At 50.5% G+C, this 19,829-nt stretch overlaps 1 protein-coding gene across 2 annotated transcripts; it reads left to right on the top strand.

Annotated features, from left to right (window-relative positions):
- Nucleotides 1-659: 659 nt before the first annotated feature.
- On the top strand, nt 660-19,236 carry IL12RB1 (interleukin 12 receptor subunit beta 1). Of its 2 annotated transcripts, XM_022558558.3 has the most exons (16): nt 661-801; nt 1,712-1,774; nt 2,693-2,810; nt 3,229-3,398; nt 5,351-5,490; nt 8,100-8,133; nt 8,608-8,730; nt 9,491-9,573; nt 10,419-10,656; nt 13,221-13,388; nt 14,086-14,223; nt 14,585-14,740; nt 15,921-16,055; nt 16,963-17,068; nt 17,383-17,464; nt 18,198-19,236. In XM_022558558.3, exons 1-16 carry the CDS (start codon nt 741-743, stop codon nt 18,561-18,563), a joined length of 2,181 nt encoding a protein of 726 aa, XP_022414266.1. In that variant the 5' UTR covers nt 661-740; the 3' UTR covers nt 18,564-19,236. The 2 variants fall into 2 exon arrangements, with proteins under 2 accessions (XP_022414267.1, XP_022414266.1); XM_022558559.2 differs by lacking the exon at nt 14,585-14,740 and having other exon boundaries at nt 660-801.
- Nucleotides 19,237-19,829: the final 593 nt, after the last annotated feature.

Here is a 19,829-nt window from a genome sequence, read left to right as displayed (position 1 = left end):
GACTTTTTTCACTCAGCCTGTTGTTTTGGGGGTTCATCCACTTGGTAGCATGAATCAGCTCTTCTCCATGGACATTTTGGGCCTTTGTTGACAGTGCGGAGAGAGGGTCAGAAACTGAGACCACACCCCTCCCCCCCCACACCTCTCCACCTCTGGCTGAGAAAAAGACACAGAGAAAAGACAAAGTTGAGTCTAAAGGAAGCAAGGAGACTCTTCCAGACCTGGAACCCAGGGTGCCCTGAGGCTGGAATTCGGGAAATGGGGAGGTGGACATTTTTGGAGGGCCCAGCCTACAGCAAGCACTTCATAACAATTTACTGGGAGAGTGAACTCTGACGTCTGAAGACCCTGGCCTTCCATTTAGCTCCTAAGTCTCAGAAGTGGACCAGAGAGGGCTGGAGACCTGGCCAAGGGCACAGAGCCCCAGGCCACCCATGGGGCTCTCACCCAGTGTCCAGCTTCAGTCTGGGGCCAGCAGAGAAGACCCCCCGGACCTAGGGCTCAAGGGTCCAGGGCTCGGGTGTGTTTGTGATCTGAATGAGGCCACCACGCCCAGGCTGACTTCCTGGGTTTCTTTTTCACTTTGACTTGCCCTGGGAGGGGCCATGACACCTAACTTTTTTTTTCCTTTTAGTTTTTCTTGCTAAGCTTTAATGTGTTCCTGGGTGAGGACTGGGTGGCTGGGGCCTCTCCAGCAGCACAGAAGCTCGTCCGGGATTGCCACCCTCTTCGAGGACCTCATGGGGCAGCGGGTGACCAGGCTGGTCTCCCTCTTTCTCCTCCTGCTACCCCGGCAGGGCGGTGAGTCCCCTACCCTGGAGTAGTCCCCTATGGCTCTTCTTGCCGGGGCGGGGGGCTGTGTGTGTATATGTGGAGGGCTGTGGACCCAGTTCCCAGGGTTGTTTCTGTGTCTCTGGGCCTCAGTCTTTCTCTCTATCAAATGTGAGCTGGATGATCATGGATTCTGATGTCAGACTTGGGCATCTCCCCTCCGGTCTTGATTTTGTCTTCTGTGGGGTGGGCTGAAGCTCTGAATCTTTCCCACATCCCAGAGTTTAATGAGAAATAGCTAAGGAAGGGATAAAGACCAAGTATATATATATATATATATAAAATAGTGTTATGTGCCCAGTGTATGTAATATACATACTCTCTCTCCATCTTGTGGAATCGAATGGGAAGGGACCCAGCCCCCAGCAGATGACTAGGTTTGGACTCTCATCCCAGCTCTGCTGTTGCATGACCTCGGGCAACTTCTTTGTGCCTCAGTTTCCCTCTCTGTAAACAGGAGATCAGCAAGGTTTCAGGGCTTTTAGAGGTCAGGCAGGGCTGGAGACCAGCAAAAGGGAGAGGTACAGGGGACCCTGGATTGCTTTAGAGGAGCGGCCCGAGAGCTGGATGGTTGGGTGGATGGATGGATGGGTGGGTGTATGGATAGATGAGTGTGGATGGATGGATGGATGAATGGATGGATAAGTGAGTGGATGGATGGATGGATGGATGGGTGGGTGGGTGGAAAGATGGGATGGCTGAATAGATGAGTGGATGGGTGGATGGATGGATGGATGGATGGATGGATGGATAGAAAGGTGGATGGGTGGGTGGGTGCAAGGATGGGAAAGTGGGCAGGTGCATGGATGGTCACAGGGCAAGCCCCCCTCCCCTGCAGTGAAAGGCTGAGACTGTCATTATCTCTTCATTGCTTTTGCAGCTGAAGCCTGTGGCACCATGGGGTGCTGTTTTCAGGATCCACCGTATCCGGATGCAGACTCAGGTCTGGGGCAGTTCCCCATCGTGGGAGGAAGGGGTTGTACTGGGCTCTGACTGACCCATCCCGAGCAGCCACTCCCTCAGCTCCCTCCTGCCCAGCCAAAGACTGGGGTCTCAGGAGCCCCAACCCGACAGCCTGATGGCCTGGCCTCACCAAACTCAGGTGTCCTGGAGCAGTCACCTCTGTAAGCCTCATCTACTCCGTAACAGGGTCGCAGGACTGGTGTCTGTGTCCGTCCTGATTGGTGAGCATGTGGGGCTAAGCAGCTATTAAACATTTTGAAGTTGCTCCGAGGCAAGCATTGCTGGAACATTCATGCTTGTAACAAACTCACTAAATCTGCCACTGGGCAAGGCGTTTCATCTATTCTTTTGTTCCAGAAATATTTACCAAGCACGTACTACGTGCAGACACAGTTCTAGACATGAAGGAATCAGCTGCGAGCCCAGCTGTCCTCCTGCGGTCACAGCCTAGTGCAGGAGGTGGACAAGAGGCACATAAATGCATATCCTGCATACAATGACGTGCTAGGAAAAAAACAGAGCAGGGTGAGGGATGGAGAAGGAGGGGGCTGCTTCAAATAGCCTAGTGCTTGAAGAGGTGACACTGAAGGAGAAATTGGAATGTCAAGATCTGGGCCAAGGACATTTCAGGCAGAGGGCATAGCACACGCAAAGGTCCTGAGGTAGGAGTGAGCCTGGTGTGTTTGAGGACCAGTGAAGAGGCTGAAGTGGCTGGAGGAGGAGGTGCAAGGGAGATGGCAGGAGACAGGCGGGAAGGGCACAGGAAGGTGCTGGAAGTCACAGCGTGTTTAGGCTGAGGTGACACCGGATTGCATAAGTGTCACAAAGATTCCTCTCTGGGGTGTGTCAGTTTGGGGACCCCACCCCCCCACACTCTAATCTGTTCTCAAACCTCCAGGCTTAGCTTCGGGCCCCCGGGACCTAAACTGCTACCGGATACTCAGCAACGCTGGTTATGAATGTTCCTGGGAATATGAGGGCCCCGCAGCTGGGGTCAGCCACTTCCTGAGATGCTGGTGAGGATCCTGCCTTTGCTCCTGAACCCCTGCCTCTACTCTCAGATGTATGAGCTCGGCAGTGTCTTTGCCTCTTCCTGGGCCTCAGTTTCTCATGTCAGAAGGGAGGGCTGGGGATCTGTGTTGTGGGGTCAGCATGGGTGGGTATCCAGTTTGGGCGGCAATTAGGATCCCTGTGGTCCTTCCTTCACCCTCACCCTGTGACTTATTCATCCATCTATTCATTTCTTCCTTCGCTCTGTGGCAGCCCATGTTAGGAGATTCTGGGATCCTCCAAACCCCTTAGTCCTAAGTTGATCCCTAAGAAAACCCCAGGCTGGGGAGCGGCGGTAAAAGGGGAAGAAAAGGATCCTGGGATGTGATGCACACCATCTGCTGTGGCCGCTGAGACTCAGTACCGATACCCTCCTTCCCGCAGCCTCAAGCCTGGGCGCTGTTGCTACTTTGCCGCAGGCTCAGCCACCAAGCTGCAGTTCTCTGACCAGGATGGCATATCCGTGCTCCACGCTGTCACTCTCTGGGTGGAATCCCGGGCTGCCAACTGGACAGAGAAGTCCCCCAACATTACCCTGAACCTCTACAGCTCAGGTCAGCACCCTGTTCTCTTCCTCTCCACTACCACTTCCTCACCCAGAGAAGCCTCTGGTCCCCAAGCCTAGACCTGAGGGAATTCTGGGTCCCTGGCAAGGGGCTGGATACTGCCAGCTGTTTTTACATCCAACTCTGTCATGTAACCTGGCAGAGTCTTTCATGGTCCCCTAACGGATCCCCTACTGATGAACATGTAGGTAGCTTCCGTTTCTCCTTGATACTGTAATGTGGCCAAGACCTGTTGGGTCTTATAATTTTTTTTTTTTTTTTTGCTGCATTGGGTCATCATTGCTGTGTGTGGGCTTCCTCTAGTTGCAGAGCGTGGGGGCTACTCTTCGTTGCGATGCTCTGGCTGCTCATTGCGGTGGCTTCTCTTGTTGCAGAGCACGGGCTCTAGGTGCGCAGGCTTCAGTAGTTGCAGCACAAGGGCTCAGTAGTTGTGGCTCGCGGGCTCTAGAGCACAGGCTCAGTAGTTGTGGCGCACGGGCTTAGTTGCTCCGTGGCGTGTGGGATCTTCCCGGGCCAGGGATCAGACCCGTGTCCCCTGCATTGGCAGGCGGATTCTTAACCACTGCGTCACCAGGGAAGTCTCCTGTGTTCAGTCTTTAAAATCTGTTTTCACGAATCAATAACATATACTTAGTTTATACTCGTTGAACTGCTACTGAGTGCCATGCTCAGTCACAGGGTACATGGGCAAGGCCAATGGAGGTCACAGAACAGGGCTGGGACAAGGGTGAGATGAATGAGGTACGCTCCTTGGCCACAGAATGTTATGGGGGGTGCCAAAAAACCTCAGTAGTCATTATAAACCATATCATGGTGCAACTTTTCTTTTTTAATATTTATTTATTTATTTTTTGGCTGTGCCGCTCTTAGTTGTGGCACGCAGGATCTTTGTTGCCACATGAGGGTTCTTTGTTGAAGCATGCGGGATCTTTTAGTTGCAGCATGCATGTGGGATTTAGTTCCCTGACCAGGGATCGAACCCAGGTCCCCTGCATTGGGAGTGCGAAGTATTGACCCATGGACCACCAGGGCAGTCCCATGATGCAACATTTTAAAAAAATCAATATTAATGTAAAAAAAAAAAGCCATGACAAATCAAATATCAGGTTGTTTTTTTTTTCGGCCGCACTGCACAGCACGCAGGATCTTATTTCCCCGACCAGGGATCGAACCCACACCCCCTGCAGTGGAAGTGCAGAACCCTAACCACTGGACCGCCAGAGAATTCCCCAGAACTTCAAATAAAGACGGGATCTGACCCTGTATTTGTACAACCTTGCCTCACTCTCCTCACCCTAATCTCAACCCTGTCCCTGCCTTCATGGAGCCCAGATTCATGTAGGGTGATGAACAAGGCATGATCGTTACACATGATGAGATACTGCTGGGAGGTCAGGGAGGGCTCCAGCTCAAGGATGAAAAAGATCCAGTAGGAATAAAGATGGGGAAGTGTGGATACAGCAAAACAGAGGATACAGCAAGTGCAAAGACCCTGAGCTAGAATCAAGCACAGTATGACCGAGATGCAGAAAGCATGATAGATGTCTCTCCTCAGGCCAGGCTCCTTGAAGTGGGCTTAAAAAGTTAGTAAGATTTCCCTAATAGTCCTTCAGAAAAAAAATAGAGTCAGTTAATTACCCTCTCATCAGCAATTTACAAAAGTGCCTGTCTCACCACAGCCTTGTCAGCAATGAGTATTAATATTTTAAAGACACCTTTACTAATAGGATCCTGTGTATAAATCTTAACTCTTTGACCCCAGGCTTAGATAGAACCCCAGGCTTAGATGGGACCTGTAGAGGTGTCCCTGATGCAAATTTGGGGAGCTTGGTGGTTTACTATGGGCCAGGAGGATCATGGGAAGATTTTCCAGAGTTTTCAGGACCAACAGCTCACACACATGCCGGCTTCCCCTTCCCAACCCCCAACTCTGCTTCCAGTTAAATACGACCCTCCACCAGGAAACATCAAGGTGTCCAGGTCAGCAGGGCAGCTGCTCATGGAGTGGGAGACCCCAGCCCACCAGGATGGTGCTGAGGTACAGTTCCGGCACCGGACACCTGGCAGCCCGTGGAAGTGGGTGAGTTTATTCCTCAGATCAGGGGTTTGCACAGGCACAGGGCACCCTCACACCTCTCCCATCAGTTTTGCAATCTCTGTATCTATCACCCTTCCCACGTGGCCTCCACTCTTGCCCCATGTTTAGCCTCTGGGTCTCTCTGACATGAAGATCTGATTGTGACCTCCCTTGCTCACACACAACCTCCATGGCTCCCCACTACCCTCAGTAAGTCATCCTTATCTTCAGCTGGCCCTAGTTTCCCTCACTTGCCTCATGCTTCCTCTGGCCCCTTTTTGAATGGCCATCATTCTTTGCCTATGCCCTGGATTCCCAGCCTCTTTGCCTTGGTATATGCAGTTCCTTCCACCTGCATGCCCTCCTCTGTATCTGAGCACATGTGAATCCAACCCACCTTCAGGGTCCAGCTCAAGGGCTACCTCTTCCAGGAAACTACCTTTCCACCATTCCTCCCTCCCTCCCTCCTTTCTTTTTTTCTATTTTTTTTTTAAAGCCGTGCTGTGTGGCATGTGGGGTCTTAGTTCCCCGACCAGGGACTGAACCCCTGCCCACTGCATTGGGAGCACAGAGTCTTAACTGGACCTCCAGGGAAGTCCCTCCTTTTTAAAATTCAGATGTAACTGACATACAAAATCATATTAGTTTCAAGTGTACAACATGATTTGATATTTGTATACATTGTGAAATCATCACCGCAATAAGTCTGTTTAACATCCGTCACCACACAGGCATGTTCCAGATTTTGCTTCTTGTAATGAGAACTTTTAAGATTTACTCTCTTAGCAACTTTCAGACAATACAGTTCAGTATTGTTAACTATAGTCACCATGCTGTACATTACATCCCCAGGACTTACTTATTTTATATTGATAACTTTGTACCTTTTGACCACCTTCACCCGTTTCGCCCACACGCTACCCCTCACCTCAGGCAACCACTACTCTGTTCTCTGTATCTATGAGTTTGGTTTTTTGTTTGTTTTAAATTTACTTGTAAGTGAGATCATACAGTATTTGTCTTTCTCTGTCAGACTTATTTCACTCCACATAATGCCGTCAAGGACTATCCATGTTGCAAATGGCAGGATTTCCTTCTTTTTATGGCTAAATAATATTCCATTGATACATGTACCACATTTTCTTTATCCATTCATCCATCGATGGACACTAAGATTGCTTTCACATCTTGGCTGCTGTAAATAATGCTGCAGTGAACATGAAGGTGCATGTATCTTTTCCAATTAGTGTTTTGCTTTTCTTTGGATAAATACTCAGAAGTGGTATTGCTGGATGATATGGTAGCTCTATTTTTAATATTTTGAGGAACTTGCACTCTGTTTTCCATAGTGGCTGCTGCAATTTACATCCCCACCAACAGTACACAGGGTTCCCTTTTCTCCACGTCCTCGCCAACAATTGTTATCTCTTGTCTTTTTGATGATAACCATTCTGACAGGTGTGAGGTGGTATCTCGTTGTGGTTTTGATCTGCATTTCCTTGATGATTAGTGATGTTGAACACATTTTCATGTACCTGTTGGCCATCTGTATGTCTTCTTTGGACCTTCATTCATGCTTCAGCTACTCTATTCTCCCCTCTGTCCCCTGCAAGCAGGGCAAGCCTAGGCTTGCAAGAAACCTCAGCCCTGACCAAGTCCCCAAGGAGTCCCTGGTTTGGGAGAGACAGAGAACACCCACCCAGCTTCTGAATTGTGGTGTCTACCCCTCCCCCAGCCTGGGAATATCTTGAGTCCAGGGAGTAGCCTCAGTTTGGGCCCTATCTTCCCTCCAAATGTTGTGCCCCTCCCTGAGCCTCAGTTTTCCCATCAAGTGAATGGGTTCGGATCAGTCAGAGGCAGGTGACATGGGACTCCTGTTGGGGAGGGGCATCTCTTTGCTTTTTATCTCCAGCCCCCTAACACACTCTGCAGTGGACTCTCTCAGCCCCCCTTTGCAGATGAGGAAACTGAGGCTCAGGATGTCCAGGGACCTCTCAGCATCAGCCGGGGAGTGTGGGGCTAGCTGGGTCCTAAACTTGCCTCTCCTCATCCATGACACCACAAACAGATAGGTTTTGTCTCTTAAAATATTTTTTTAGGAAATTATAAAAATATAATTTTGCCTCCTAAAATAATTATTTTATTTTATTTTTTAATTTTTGGCCTCAACACACGGCTTGTGGGATATTAGTTCTCTGACCAGGGATTGAACCCGGGCCCCGGAAGTGAACGTGCCAAGTCCTAACCACTGGACTGCAAGGAAATTCCCCCAAATAATTCTTTAAAAAAAACAAAAACAAAACTTTTTTATTTGGGAATAATCTTATATTTTCAGAAAAGTTACAAAGAAGTACAAAGAGCCTTCACCCAGCTTCCCCACAGGTTAATGGCTTTCGTTCCCAAGTCTGTCTGTCACTGGTCTCTTGCTATGAACTAAACTCCAGAGTTTATTTGGATTATCACCCACTTTTCCAAGAATGTCCTCTTTCTGTTCTCGGATCCAATCCAGGGTTCCATGTTACATTTAGCAAAGTAATTGTTGAAAATTTCAAAAAAGCTAGAATTTTCAACACCCAAATGTAAAACAATGTATAAATATGGTCTTGTTTTAGGGCGACTGTGGACATCAGGATGATGCTGGCTTCGGTGAGAATAATAGTGACAATGACAGCGGTAGCAAGTTAGCATTAATTAGGCACCCACTGTGTGCTAGACCCAGTGCTAAATTCTCTGTAGGCTTGTTTGCGCCTCCCTGTAGTTCAGTATTGGATTATTCCCATTTCACAGGTGAGGAAACAAAGGCTTGGGCTTGTGAAGCCTTTGGCCAAGTTCACATCCCTAGTAGATGGCCTTGCTGAGACTTGAACTCCAGACAGTAGAAGAAGTGGGTGATCCTTGAGGCCCCAAGAGCACAGGACCTGGCCTATTCTGGCTGTGTCCTCAGGGTCCGGCACATGATTATCTCTCAATAAGTGCTTGTACACAGTTGGCACTCAATAAGTGCATGTGCACAGTTGGAGCTTAATATGTGCACGATGGCTGAGTGACCAGTGCCAAGCCCTGGGTGCTCCCGGCTTTGGGACAGCCCCTTTGCTTGATGTTTGATCTGCTTCTTCCCAGAGTCATGCCTCTGCCCCTTGGAGATGGACACGGCCCAGGAATTCCAGCTGCGGCGACGGCTGAGGCCAGGGGTCTCCGGAGGTCCCTGGAGCAGCTGGAGCAGCCCTGTGTGCATCCCCCCTGGTGAGAGCACCCTGGACCACAGGAAGGGAGACAGGCGTTAGAAAGATGGTAGTAGTATTAGAAATAAGGTGGTGAGCGTTAGCATTAAGGTGATGGATGTTAGAAATAAGGCTGCCGAAGAAATTAGGGAAAATTAGTGCAAGGTGGCAGGGCAGTGGGCAAGTTTCACTTTGTAAAATGTGGCAAATCCATAATAAAAAGAAAACATTTATCAGTCTTTCTCTCCTTCCAATTAGTTTGGTGGGTTTTGTTCTTTGAAAGCCGAACAAGGAGTTGATGGGTGCAAGTAGCTGTGTCGTGAAGGCAGATTTTTCCAAATGACACAGGAAGCTGGAGCCAGGGCAGCTCCAGAGTGGAGACGTGGCCCGAGGTGGGGGTGGGAGGGAGAGATGGGGGGAGTGACTGTCAACATTTGTCCCCCTACCCTTTGAGCTGGAGCTTCCTCCTGCCCACCCAAGTGCGTATCTGCTGGGAAACAACTCCGATGGCTGTTTTCAGATTTTTTTTTTTAATTGTAGTAGAAAAAGACATAATATAAAATTTGCCATTTTAACCATTTTTAGCCAGTTGCATTAAGTATATTCACACTATCGTGGAGTGGATCTCCATGTTTGCAGATTTTGAAAACTACTTAACGACCCATGGAATCCTGTGTTTCATTGGAGGGAAGGAAAAGGTCCTGGGTCCCAATCCAGGGTCTGCAGGACGTTGTGAGCAAGGACCCCACCCCCAGTGTCACTGTCTTGCTGTCTCATTGCAGAAACCCCCCCACAGGCCAAGGTGAGGTTCTCGGTGGAGCAGCTCCGCCCGAATGGGAGGAGGAAGGTGACCTTGCATGAGCAGGTAATGGGACCATCGCAGGCCTGTGGGGTGGCCTGAGGACAGAGAGAAGGAGACAAGAGGCTGGAGTGGAAGTGTTTAAAAGGAGGGAGATGAGCCGTGGAGGTGGTAGGGACCGGAAGGACTGTGGGTTGAACTCTGAAGGTAATGGGGAGCCATGGAGGGTGTGTGAGCAGAGGAAGGATATGGCTGGACTCAGGTGTTCACAGGCTCCCTCAGGCAGCCATTGGGGGAGCAGATTTTGGGGGGCTCACGTGAAAGCTGGAAGGCCAGGAAGGGGTTGACTGTGCTGGTCTGGATGGGAGATGATTTTTTTGAAGCCCCCCAAACAACTCATTAAGTACAGTCGAATGAATCCATTTTCCAGAGGAGGAAACTGAGGCGCAGAGGGGAAATCCCCTGCCTGAGTTGGGGCAAACTCACCATACATTTCAACCCCTGGCTTCACCATAATTGATTCCGCCAGGTCCCCAATGGGCTGGCACGATAAAGCTGTAGTGAAGCTCCTTCTCGTCCTAGGTTTCCTATAATTTGAATTTCTTTTCTTAGGAAAAATGTCCAGGCTCGAAGTAACTGGGTCCAAAGACAGAAACATTTTTTTTCTCTGGCTTTCAGTGGGTTTTGCCTAATTATTCCCCCCCTCCCCCTAAACCAATGAGCAGTGGGTGTGTCAGTTTCCCAGCAGCCTTGCCAGCACTGAGGTTTACTATTTTAAAAAAAATTTTCATACATGTCATCAGCTGTGGCCCGTGGATGAGCCTGTGCTCGTTGGCAGCATCCTGATGTCAACCCACGGGGACGACGTGCATGTTCAGGTCCCCACAAACCATCTCTCACACTCACAACAGCTGCCCCAGCTGGAGCTTCCAGAAGGCTGCCTCGGGCCCGACTCAGGCATGGAGGTGACCTACCATGTCCACCTGCATATGCTGTCCTGCCCATGTAAGGCCAAGGCCACGAGGACTCTGCGCCTGCGGAAAAAGCTCAGCCTCTCGGGTGCCGCCTATGACCTGGTTGTCGTTTCCCGGAATCGCTTTGGCCTCGGTCCCAACCAGACATGGCACATTCCTGCCTATACCCACTCAGGTGCCTTTGGCTGGGCAGTGGGGGGGCCTCTTGGAGCTGAGCACGTACTCGAGCCTCAGCTAGACTAGAGTGAAGCGAGTGAGGCACAAAAATGTAATGTGGTGTCTAATTTAGGAGTGTGTAAAGTCCGTATTCAAAATGCATAGCATTAAAAAATGCATAGCGCTATAGTGTAATAGTTAAAAAATTTCTCACTGGCAAACTGTGGCCCAGGCCAAACACTTGTTTTTGTAAATAAAGTTTTATTAGGACCAGGGCCAAGATCAGGGTGTGGCAAGCAAGGCAGCGTCGTGCAAATACAGGGTTGATCCTGTCTTTATTTAAAATCTAGACATTTTGCTCATTTTATATACATGTATACATATATTAAATATATACATATATTTATACACAATGAAAAAATCAATGGCGATGATGTGGATAAAAGGGAACCTTCATACACTGTTGGCAGGAATGTAAATTGGTGCAGCCACTATGGAAAACAGTGTGGAGATTCCTCAGAAAATTAAGACTAGAACTACCATATGATCCAGCAATTCCACTTCTGGGTATTTATCCAAAGAAAAAGAAAACATAATTGGAAAAGATATATGCACCCCTATGTTCATTGCAGCGTTATTCACAATAGCCAAGATATGGAAACAACCTAAGTGCCCATCAATGGATGAATGGACAAAAAAGATGTGGTGCATGTATACAATGGAATACTACTCAGCCATAAAAAAGAATGAAATGTTGCCATTTGTGACAACACGCGTGGACCTTGAGGATATTATGCTTAGTGAAACAATTCAGCTGGAGAAAGACAAATACCCTATGATTTCACTCAGATGTGGAATATAAAAACCAACCAACCAGCCAACCAACCAACCAAACAGACAAACAACTGACTGACTAACTAGATGGACGAACCAAAACGAATACCTAGATATAGAGGACAGATTAGTGGTTACCAGAGGGGAAGAGGCAAGGGGAGGGGAGGGGTAAAGGGGATCAACTGTATGGTGACAGATGGAAACTAAATTTTTCATGTTGAGCACACAGTAGGGTATTCAGAAGTCAAAATAGAATATTGTGCACGTGAAACATTTTTATTATTATAATATTATAAACCAGTGTTACCTCAAAAAAATAAATCTAAAATTAACGTTTTATATGTATGTATATAAACATATGTATTTTATTGAGGTAAAGTTCACATATCAAGAGGAACCATTTTAACAAGTACAATTTGGTGCCTTAATTACATTCACAATGTTGTACAATCATCACCTCTGTCTAGTTCCAGAACCTTCTCATCATGCCCAAAAGGAGACCCCGTCCCCCTTAGCAGTCACTCCCCCTCCCCCTCCCCCAGCCCCTGACAATCACCAATCTGCTTTCTGTCTCTGTGGATTTGCCTGCTCTGGACATTTCATAGAACTAATCATATACTATGTGACCTTTTGTGTCTGGCTTCTTTCACAGCCTGATGTCTTCAAGATTCATCCACATTGTAGCAGGCATCAGTGCTTCATTCCTTTTTATGGCTGAGTAATATTCCACTGTGTGAATGGGCCACATTTTGTTTATCTGTTTTTCCACTGACGGACATTTGAGCTGTTTCCCTTGTTTGGCAACCGTGAATAGTACTCAGTACATATTTTTAGGTTCATTTTGATTTTTTAAAAAATATTGCATTAGAAGAGTGTTGATCTTGGTGATTGAGTTCTTTGGCGCCTCCTTAATTTCATGCCCTGCTCGCTTCACCTTAGTCCTGATCCTGCTGAGCACCCAGCTGGGCTGTTAGGATGATGCCCATTTCAGAGATGAGATGACTGAGGCTCAGACAGATGAAGCCACTTGCCAGGGTGACTCAGCGGCAAGTCTGTCAGCTCCTGGTCTGCTTTGGGCCATGGCCTTGCTATGTGACATTGGGCTGGTGGCTCTCCGACTTTGAGCCTCAGTTTTTATATCATTGGGATAATCATGGTCCCACTTTATGGGAAAGTGGCACCTGTAAAATGCTCGGCACTGGCCTGGCGCATACAGTCGGAACTCAATAAATGATAGCTATTGTCCCTAGAATTGGAAGCAGTACTCACCTCTCAGGTTGGTACAGGTGGCCTTGCTGTAGGGAGTGGAGAGATAAGCCCAGGGGGTTGAGTGGGTCTGTCCTCGGGGCTCTGAGCTCTGGTCCAGCCGGGAGGCTCCTCCTCTACCACAGCCACCCACCGCTGGGCAAGGTGGGTGGTGGGTAGCCAGGCATCTGCTGGACCAGGAGACGCCCACTAGCCTGACAGGGTAGTAGTGGCAGCATAGGGAGCACTGACTGTGGGCATCCTGGCAGGGAACCCACAGTCAGGCTGGGGGAGGACTCGATTCATTCAAACAGCCCCTGCTGTCCCCTCTGTGCTCAGCCCCCATCCTGGCAGCCCCCAGCGTAGGGAGACAGAGCCAGATACAGACACTCCTGGCCCTGGGGGGTTAGAGCTTGTCAAGAGGGTGGGATGGGGCTATAGGAGCCTTGGGTTGGGGGGAGCATGAGGCAGCTATTCTGATGTGCCTCTCTTGTCTTCTTCCAGAACCAGGGGTCCTGAATATCAGTACCAGAGCCAACAGGACCACCATGCATTGGCCAGCCCGGGCCCAGGGCATGACATACTGCATTGAGTGGCAGCCCCAGGGCCAGGACGAGAGCCTTGCCACCTGCACCCTGACGGCACCCCAGGACCGGGACCCTGATGGAATGGGTACCATAATATCGGTTGCCCTGCATCCTCCATTAGAGCTCCTGGTCAGCTCAAACCTACAGGCATCATCCTTGTGGAGTGTCTGAGGCCCAGAGAGGTCTTGCCACTTGCGCAAGGTCACACAGAGGTGGGGACAGGCCAAGACAGACCCTTCCACTCATGCAGGTCTGGAGCTTCCTGCTGGGATCCTGGGGTGTCAGGGCTCAGCCCTGGGAAAATTGCACCCCAGCAGGTAATGAGTCTCACGTCGCAGGGTGTTTGTTAAACATTCACCCGTGCCAGGAAAGGTAGCAGCTAGCAAGATGCAGGTGGCAAGTTAATGAGGCCTCTGGAGGGAAAGGGAGGGTGCCAAATGGCCCAAGCAGCCTCTCACTCTCTGACGTGGTCTTGGCCGGGGTCCCAGGAAGCCTCAGCCTTAGCCTGGTCCTCAAAGAGCTCCCAGCCAGGGGAGACAGAGCTGGATGCAGACACCCCGGCACCATAGAGCAGGAGCTGTGCTGGAGGGGGTGGGGACAGGTTGGGAAGGGGCGGGGATGGGGTGGCGAGGGGCATGAGGACGGAATCCTGGAGGAGGGGACATTGGTGCAAGGGCTTTAAAGCATGGGTAGGAGTGCTCTAAGAGTTTCTGGCAGATGGCACAGGTGCGGAGGTGGGGACACAATCTATTTACTGGTCTGACCCTTGCTAATCCTTCCAGCAACGCACAGCTTGAGCCAAGCATCTGGGGCAATGTGGCAGAAGGAGTGTTACCGCATCACTATCTTTGCCTCTGTACACCCGGAGAAGCCCACCTCGTGGTCCACCGTCTTGTCCACCTTCCACTTTGGAGGCAATGGTGAGTGGCCCAAACCTGCAGGGTGGTCTCCCCAGGGGACTCGGCAGTGTCCTTGGGTATCAGGAAGGGGGAATACCATTTAGAGGCACCTACTGCATATCAGGCCCTGGCCAGAAGCCAGACACATAGAAGTCAGCTCAGTCAACTCTTAAGATACCCCGAGAGGCATTGCACCATGATATAGTAAGAAAACTGAGGTTCAGAGAGGGGAAGTGATGACACCAAGAGTGGTGGAACTGGCAGACACAGCTGACTCTGTGGCCAAGGTTCCCTGGGTCTCTGGACAGTAGCAGGCTGGGCAGGCAGGAAGTACTCAACCAGCACCCTTGGAGCTGACCGTGGTAAAGGATGTTGGTTGCAGCCTCGGAGGCCGGGAGCCCACAACATGTGTCTGTAAAGAAACTCAGCCGGGATTCAGTGTCTGTGGACTGGACACCATCTCTGCTGAGCACCTGCCCCGGCATCCTGAAGGAGTACGTTGTGCGCTGCCAGGATGAGGCCAGCAACCAAGTATCCGGTACGTGAGGCAGCACAGGCCTGGCTGGGGGAGGAAGGGCTCTGGCCTTGAGTTCTGCCTTGCTGTGTGACCCTGGGCACCTCACTGTCCCTCTCTGGGCCTTGGTTTTCACACCCATGGAACAATAGAGTTGGACTCAAGGGTCTTGACTGGCCCTTTAGACGGCAACTCCTATGGAGCGGGGATGACTGTCTCCATTCTACAGATGGGGAAACTGAGGCCTGGAGAGGGATTCACCTGCCCAAAGGTTAAACAAGCTTGGATTTGAGCTCACTTAGGTGCCCCTTCCTGCCCCATAGGAGGGAAAGAAATGAGGATGTACAGGGCAGGTCTCACCAGGGCTGAAACTTCCTGTCATTTCCCACATTGGGAGCCTCTTCCTCCCCACTGGGTAACATAGCCTTGCGAGAATACAGCCTCGCCCATCCATCTCCTGCAGCAACAGGCCAGGCCGCCAAGACCATGAGTTTATATCCTGCCTTCCTTCCTCGAGCCCAGCACAGGGGCGGGAGGGGGGTGGAGGAGGGAGGAGGGTGGAACGGGGGCTGCTCTGACATCAGACATAGACATTCTGCCATCAGCTTGGTCACCCTCCGTTGTTTAGAGGGGGTAAATGAGGCCAAATGGGAGTCGGTGACTTGTTCACAGTGGCACAGCTGGAAGCAGCCCATTTGCTGAAAAGCAGTTTGCCAAAAGTCAAATTGCTGAAGGTTTATGCACCAAATGCCCATTTGGCCAAATGTACCAACTTCCCCGAAATTTCTTTTGAAGAATATTCCTCTTGAATATTTACAACGAATATGGATTTAGGGTTCTAGGAATTTTTCCTCCATGTAGTTATCTGGCGAAAGGGTGAACCAGGCCAGGGAAACAGCCAGTGCAAAGGCCCTGAGGTTTGGGATTGAACCTGGTGCCTTTTAGGGAGCTCTGAGGAGAAGGCAGATGTGGCTGGAAAGGAGTGGACTAGGAGCGAGTGAAGGGCAAATTGGTCAGAATTTGAGAAGAAACAGCATCATTCACTGAATAGTTTGATGAAGAATATTTTCCAAATAAGTTTGATGTGAATGGGTGCATTTAGGGAAGATTATTCAGCAAAATGTCTGTGAGCCCCTACTCCCACCCCCAGGGTGGAGCCCAGAGTAAAGGGGGTTTAGGGACACACGCTGCCTCCCGCCCACAGAGCTGTCAGTGAATGCCACAGAGACCCAGATCACCCTCCAGGGCCTGCGGGCTGCCACAGCCTACAAGGTGCAGGTTCGAGCAGACACAGCCAAGTGGCGGGGTGCCTGGAGCCAGCCCCTGCGCTTCACCGTCGGTGAGTGAGGGGGCGGGCCCGGGTACTTACCCAGCGTGCACTGCCCCATCCCACATGTCAGCAAGCAGTCCCGCCCTGACCCTCCATCCTTCCATGGCTCCCCATGCATCCCTCTCAGGAGAAAGTCGCAGGCTGACCTGCTCCCAACTCCTTCACCTCTGCTGCAGCTTCCCCTCATGAACCTTCTCTTATGCTGGCTTTTCCTTGCAGGCTTCTCTGTCTGGAATGTTTGGTCTCCTTGTCAAACTCCTATTCATCCTTCAAAACTCAGCTCAAAAGCTCTCTCCTCCAGGAAGCCTTCCAGGCTTCCTTCTGGGCACCCCCCACTGCCCCTCCTACCTGGCCTGACGCCTTGGGAGTGTGTGTGGGTGTCTGTGTGGGCTCTACCTCCCCCAGCCTTGGAGCTCCTGGGGAAAGGAAGGGAGCAGGGGGGCTATTTATTGAGTGAATGAATGAATATGAATGAATGAGTATCTCATCACAAACATAAGGAGGTGGGCTCCATTGTCTTGGGGTGTGTGGCAATGACAGATTTGGAGACCAAATGATCCCTGTTCCTGCCACGGTCCCTGCCTGTTGTCCTTGTTGTGAAGTCTGGTCCCAAGAGAACCAGTGAGTCAGACTGGGTGTGCAGTGGGCTGGTCTGGGTCCGGGGGAGCAACCAAACAGGCCCTACTTGCAGGCTCTTGGAGCTACAGTGTCCTGAGCACTTATTGTGTGCCAGGGCTTTATCCTGCAGTCACAGGGCAGGCGGGGTCCCACTTCACAGAGGAGGAAACTGAGGCACAGAGGGATTCACAGTATGCCAGGGTCAGCAGTGAGTTGATGGAGGGCCCGCCCCTCCCACTCCCTCCTCAATGAGAAGCAGGAGGTGGCTCTCCCCCAGCCCAAGCTCTTCTGCTTCCAGAAGTCCAGGTTTCTGAGTTGTCCGATTTGTCCGTCTTCCTCGCATCTTTTGGGAGCTTCGTGAGCATCCTTCTCCTGGGAATCTTTGGGTACCTCGGCTTGAACAGGTAACTTGCACCCCTTCCCCAGAGATGATCTGTAATAGTGATAGTAAGAATAGTAATAACTGCTCCACCCCAAGTAGGTTTTTATGTCCACTTTCGAGATGAGGAAACTGAGGCCCAGATAGTCAGGCCCAGGCATCCAGCAGTGGCGACAGTGCTGGGATTTCAATCCGGGTCTATCAGTCTCCCGTACCCCTGACCCCTTGGCCACATCCTCACTCCCCTTATTATAACCTAATGGAGATGAAAAAAATAAGTCAGAACAATTAAAAAGTAAGAACGAACAGAAGCACTGACCAGTTCTCCTCCTTCCCCAGGGCTGTAAGGCACCTGTGCCCACCCCTGCCCACACCTTGTGCCAGCACTGCCGTCGAGTTCTCTGGCAGCCAGGGGAAGCAGGTAAGGGCCCCCTTTCTAATTCCAGGTCTTGTTTATTGGGTCCATATCTGGACCAGGGTTCTGAAGAGTAATGGCCATGCATTAACTCATTTTACTTTCCCCCAACCCACTGGTGCAAGAACTCCAAAAGCCTGTCCAATTTTATAGACAGGCAAATAGAAACCCAAAGGGGAACCTCGTGTGGGCCATTTACTAGTAGCAGAAACAGAACTGAAGTGAGTTCCACAAAGGAACCTGATGGAAAAAAAAATCCAGGGTGGTGGGCTTCAGGCATGGCTGGATCCAGGAACTAGGACTCCATCTCTTTGTGGTGCTATCCTCCCTTCAGGCTTCTATCTCAGGCAGGCTCAGCCTTCCCCCTGTGGAAGCAGGGTATCCATTTTTCCCATTAACTGGAGCAGAATTCTCAGACATCACTGATTGGCCCAGCTTGGGTCATATGCCCATCCCTTAGCCTATCACTAGAACCAGGGGGTAGGAGTGTTCTGATTGGCTGGGCCAGGATCACATGCCAATGGCAAGAGCTGGCGTGGGGCTACTGCCCTGTCCAACCACATCAACTAAGAGAGAACGGGCAATTTTTCAAAGAGAAATGGGGGGGTCCTTCCAACTGATCCTTGAATTAGTCTCGGGTTTTAGAGAATTAAGCCAGAAGGGACCTGGTCCACTCCATCCTTGTGTGGATGAGAAATAGGGCCCTGCCCACAGCCTTGACCCCACCGTCCGTCTCCAGGTTTGGCAGTGGAACAGCCCGGCAGACTTCCCGGAGGAGGTGTCCCAGCAAGAGGCCCTGGTGGTGAACATATCCTGGGACAAAGGAGAGCGAACTGACGTGGACACAGCTGGGCTTCTCAAGGAGAAGATGGAGCTGCCTCTGGGTGCCCCTGAGCCAGCCCTGGACACGGAGCTGCCCTTGAAAGACAGGAAATGGGTGCAGGGATGCCCTGAGGCTGGGACCCTGGGGCCTGGCTGGAAGGACAGTCTGGAGGATAACCCTGCCCAGGCAGCTGGACTCCCGCTCCTCCTGGGAGACCTAAGGCAGACCCCCAAATTCCGTTCCCAGGGAGAAACAGAAACATCTGCCTCCCCTTACAGATAGGAAGACCAATGATCGCAATCACGACAGTTGGTTATTAAGTGCTTATTGCATACCCAGCCTGTTCTTTCTAGGCACGTGATGCCCTGAATCCCCATAACCGCCTTGAGGTACATGGCTGTCTTATTAACCTATTTCAGTGAGCCTCAGTGAGGCTCAGAGAGGGCGAGTGGCTGGCCTGTGGCCACACAACACAGGCAGGAGTCTAACCCAGGCGGAGTGACTCAGACCCCATCCCCACTGCCCAGACTCTGGCGTCAGTGCCCCCCACCAACACCCACTCTGTCCAGCACTGGTTGCCACATGTCCTGTGGTGGGAACCCTACAAACCGCCATGAAACGGGAGCTGCTACCCAGGGCCAGGGCCTGGCATCCATGGAGCAAGGCGCTGTTGGCCTGTTGGGGGTGTGTGGGATAGACTGGAGTGGGGCCCAAACGGTCTCAGGCTGATCCCAGGGTCCTGGGCTGGGCATCCTGTCCCAGAAGCATTGGGTGGGGAACCTGGGCACAGAGTTACTGGCTGCATTGCAGGGTCTCCAGGCTTGGAGGATCTAGGTGTGAGGAAAAGAATGGGAGCTCTAAGCATTCTGAGGGGGGCATTGGCACCTCCCTGGCCTCAGACTCCTCCCCTATAAAATGGGAGTGAAAAAGTAAAATAAAATAAAATGGAAACGCGGCCGCTGCTTTCACTATGGTTCATTACAAAGCCGCCCATCAGTTATGGAGGTACTTGGAGAAGTCGGGGGTGCTGGACACGCTGACCAAGGTATTGGTAATCTTATATGAAGAACCAGAGAATCCTAATAGTGCTTTGGATTTTTTAAAACATTGCTTAGGAGCTGCTACCCCAGAAAAATCTAGAAATAGAGCTGCTTCACCTAGAATTGGCAGAAATGGAAGAGAAATATGAAGCAATTGTAGAAGAAAATAAAAAACTGAAAACAAAGGAGAAAGTTCAGTAAACTTATGGTGGAGAGGGAGAAAATACCCTACTATAAGCCACAACATCTTTGGGAAGATGTAGATTATTGCATATCAAGTATTTGTGCAGTGCAGTTATGAATGGGATTTAAATTTTAGTTTCCCAGTAATTTTAAAGATTTATATAAAAAGAGTTTTCATTAGGTTTGATTGTATTAAATATTAAAAATCACTGAGTGGTTTAAAAAGATAGGACGGGGACTTCCCTGGTGGCGCAGTGGATAAGAATCCTCCTGCCAATGCAGGAGACACAGGTTCGATCCCTAGTGCGGGAAGATCCCGCATGCC

The sequence above is a fragment of the Delphinapterus leucas genome, unplaced genomic scaffold (assembly GCF_059928025.1).
Source record: "Delphinapterus leucas isolate spDelLeu-1000000601 "Yukka" unplaced genomic scaffold, BTC_Dleu_Yukka2 spDelLeu_asBTCV2_sq25, whole genome shotgun sequence".
Classification (NCBI taxonomy): Eukaryota; Metazoa; Chordata; class Mammalia; order Artiodactyla; family Monodontidae; genus Delphinapterus; species Delphinapterus leucas.
This window is presented reverse-complemented; position numbering and strand designations above follow the sequence as displayed.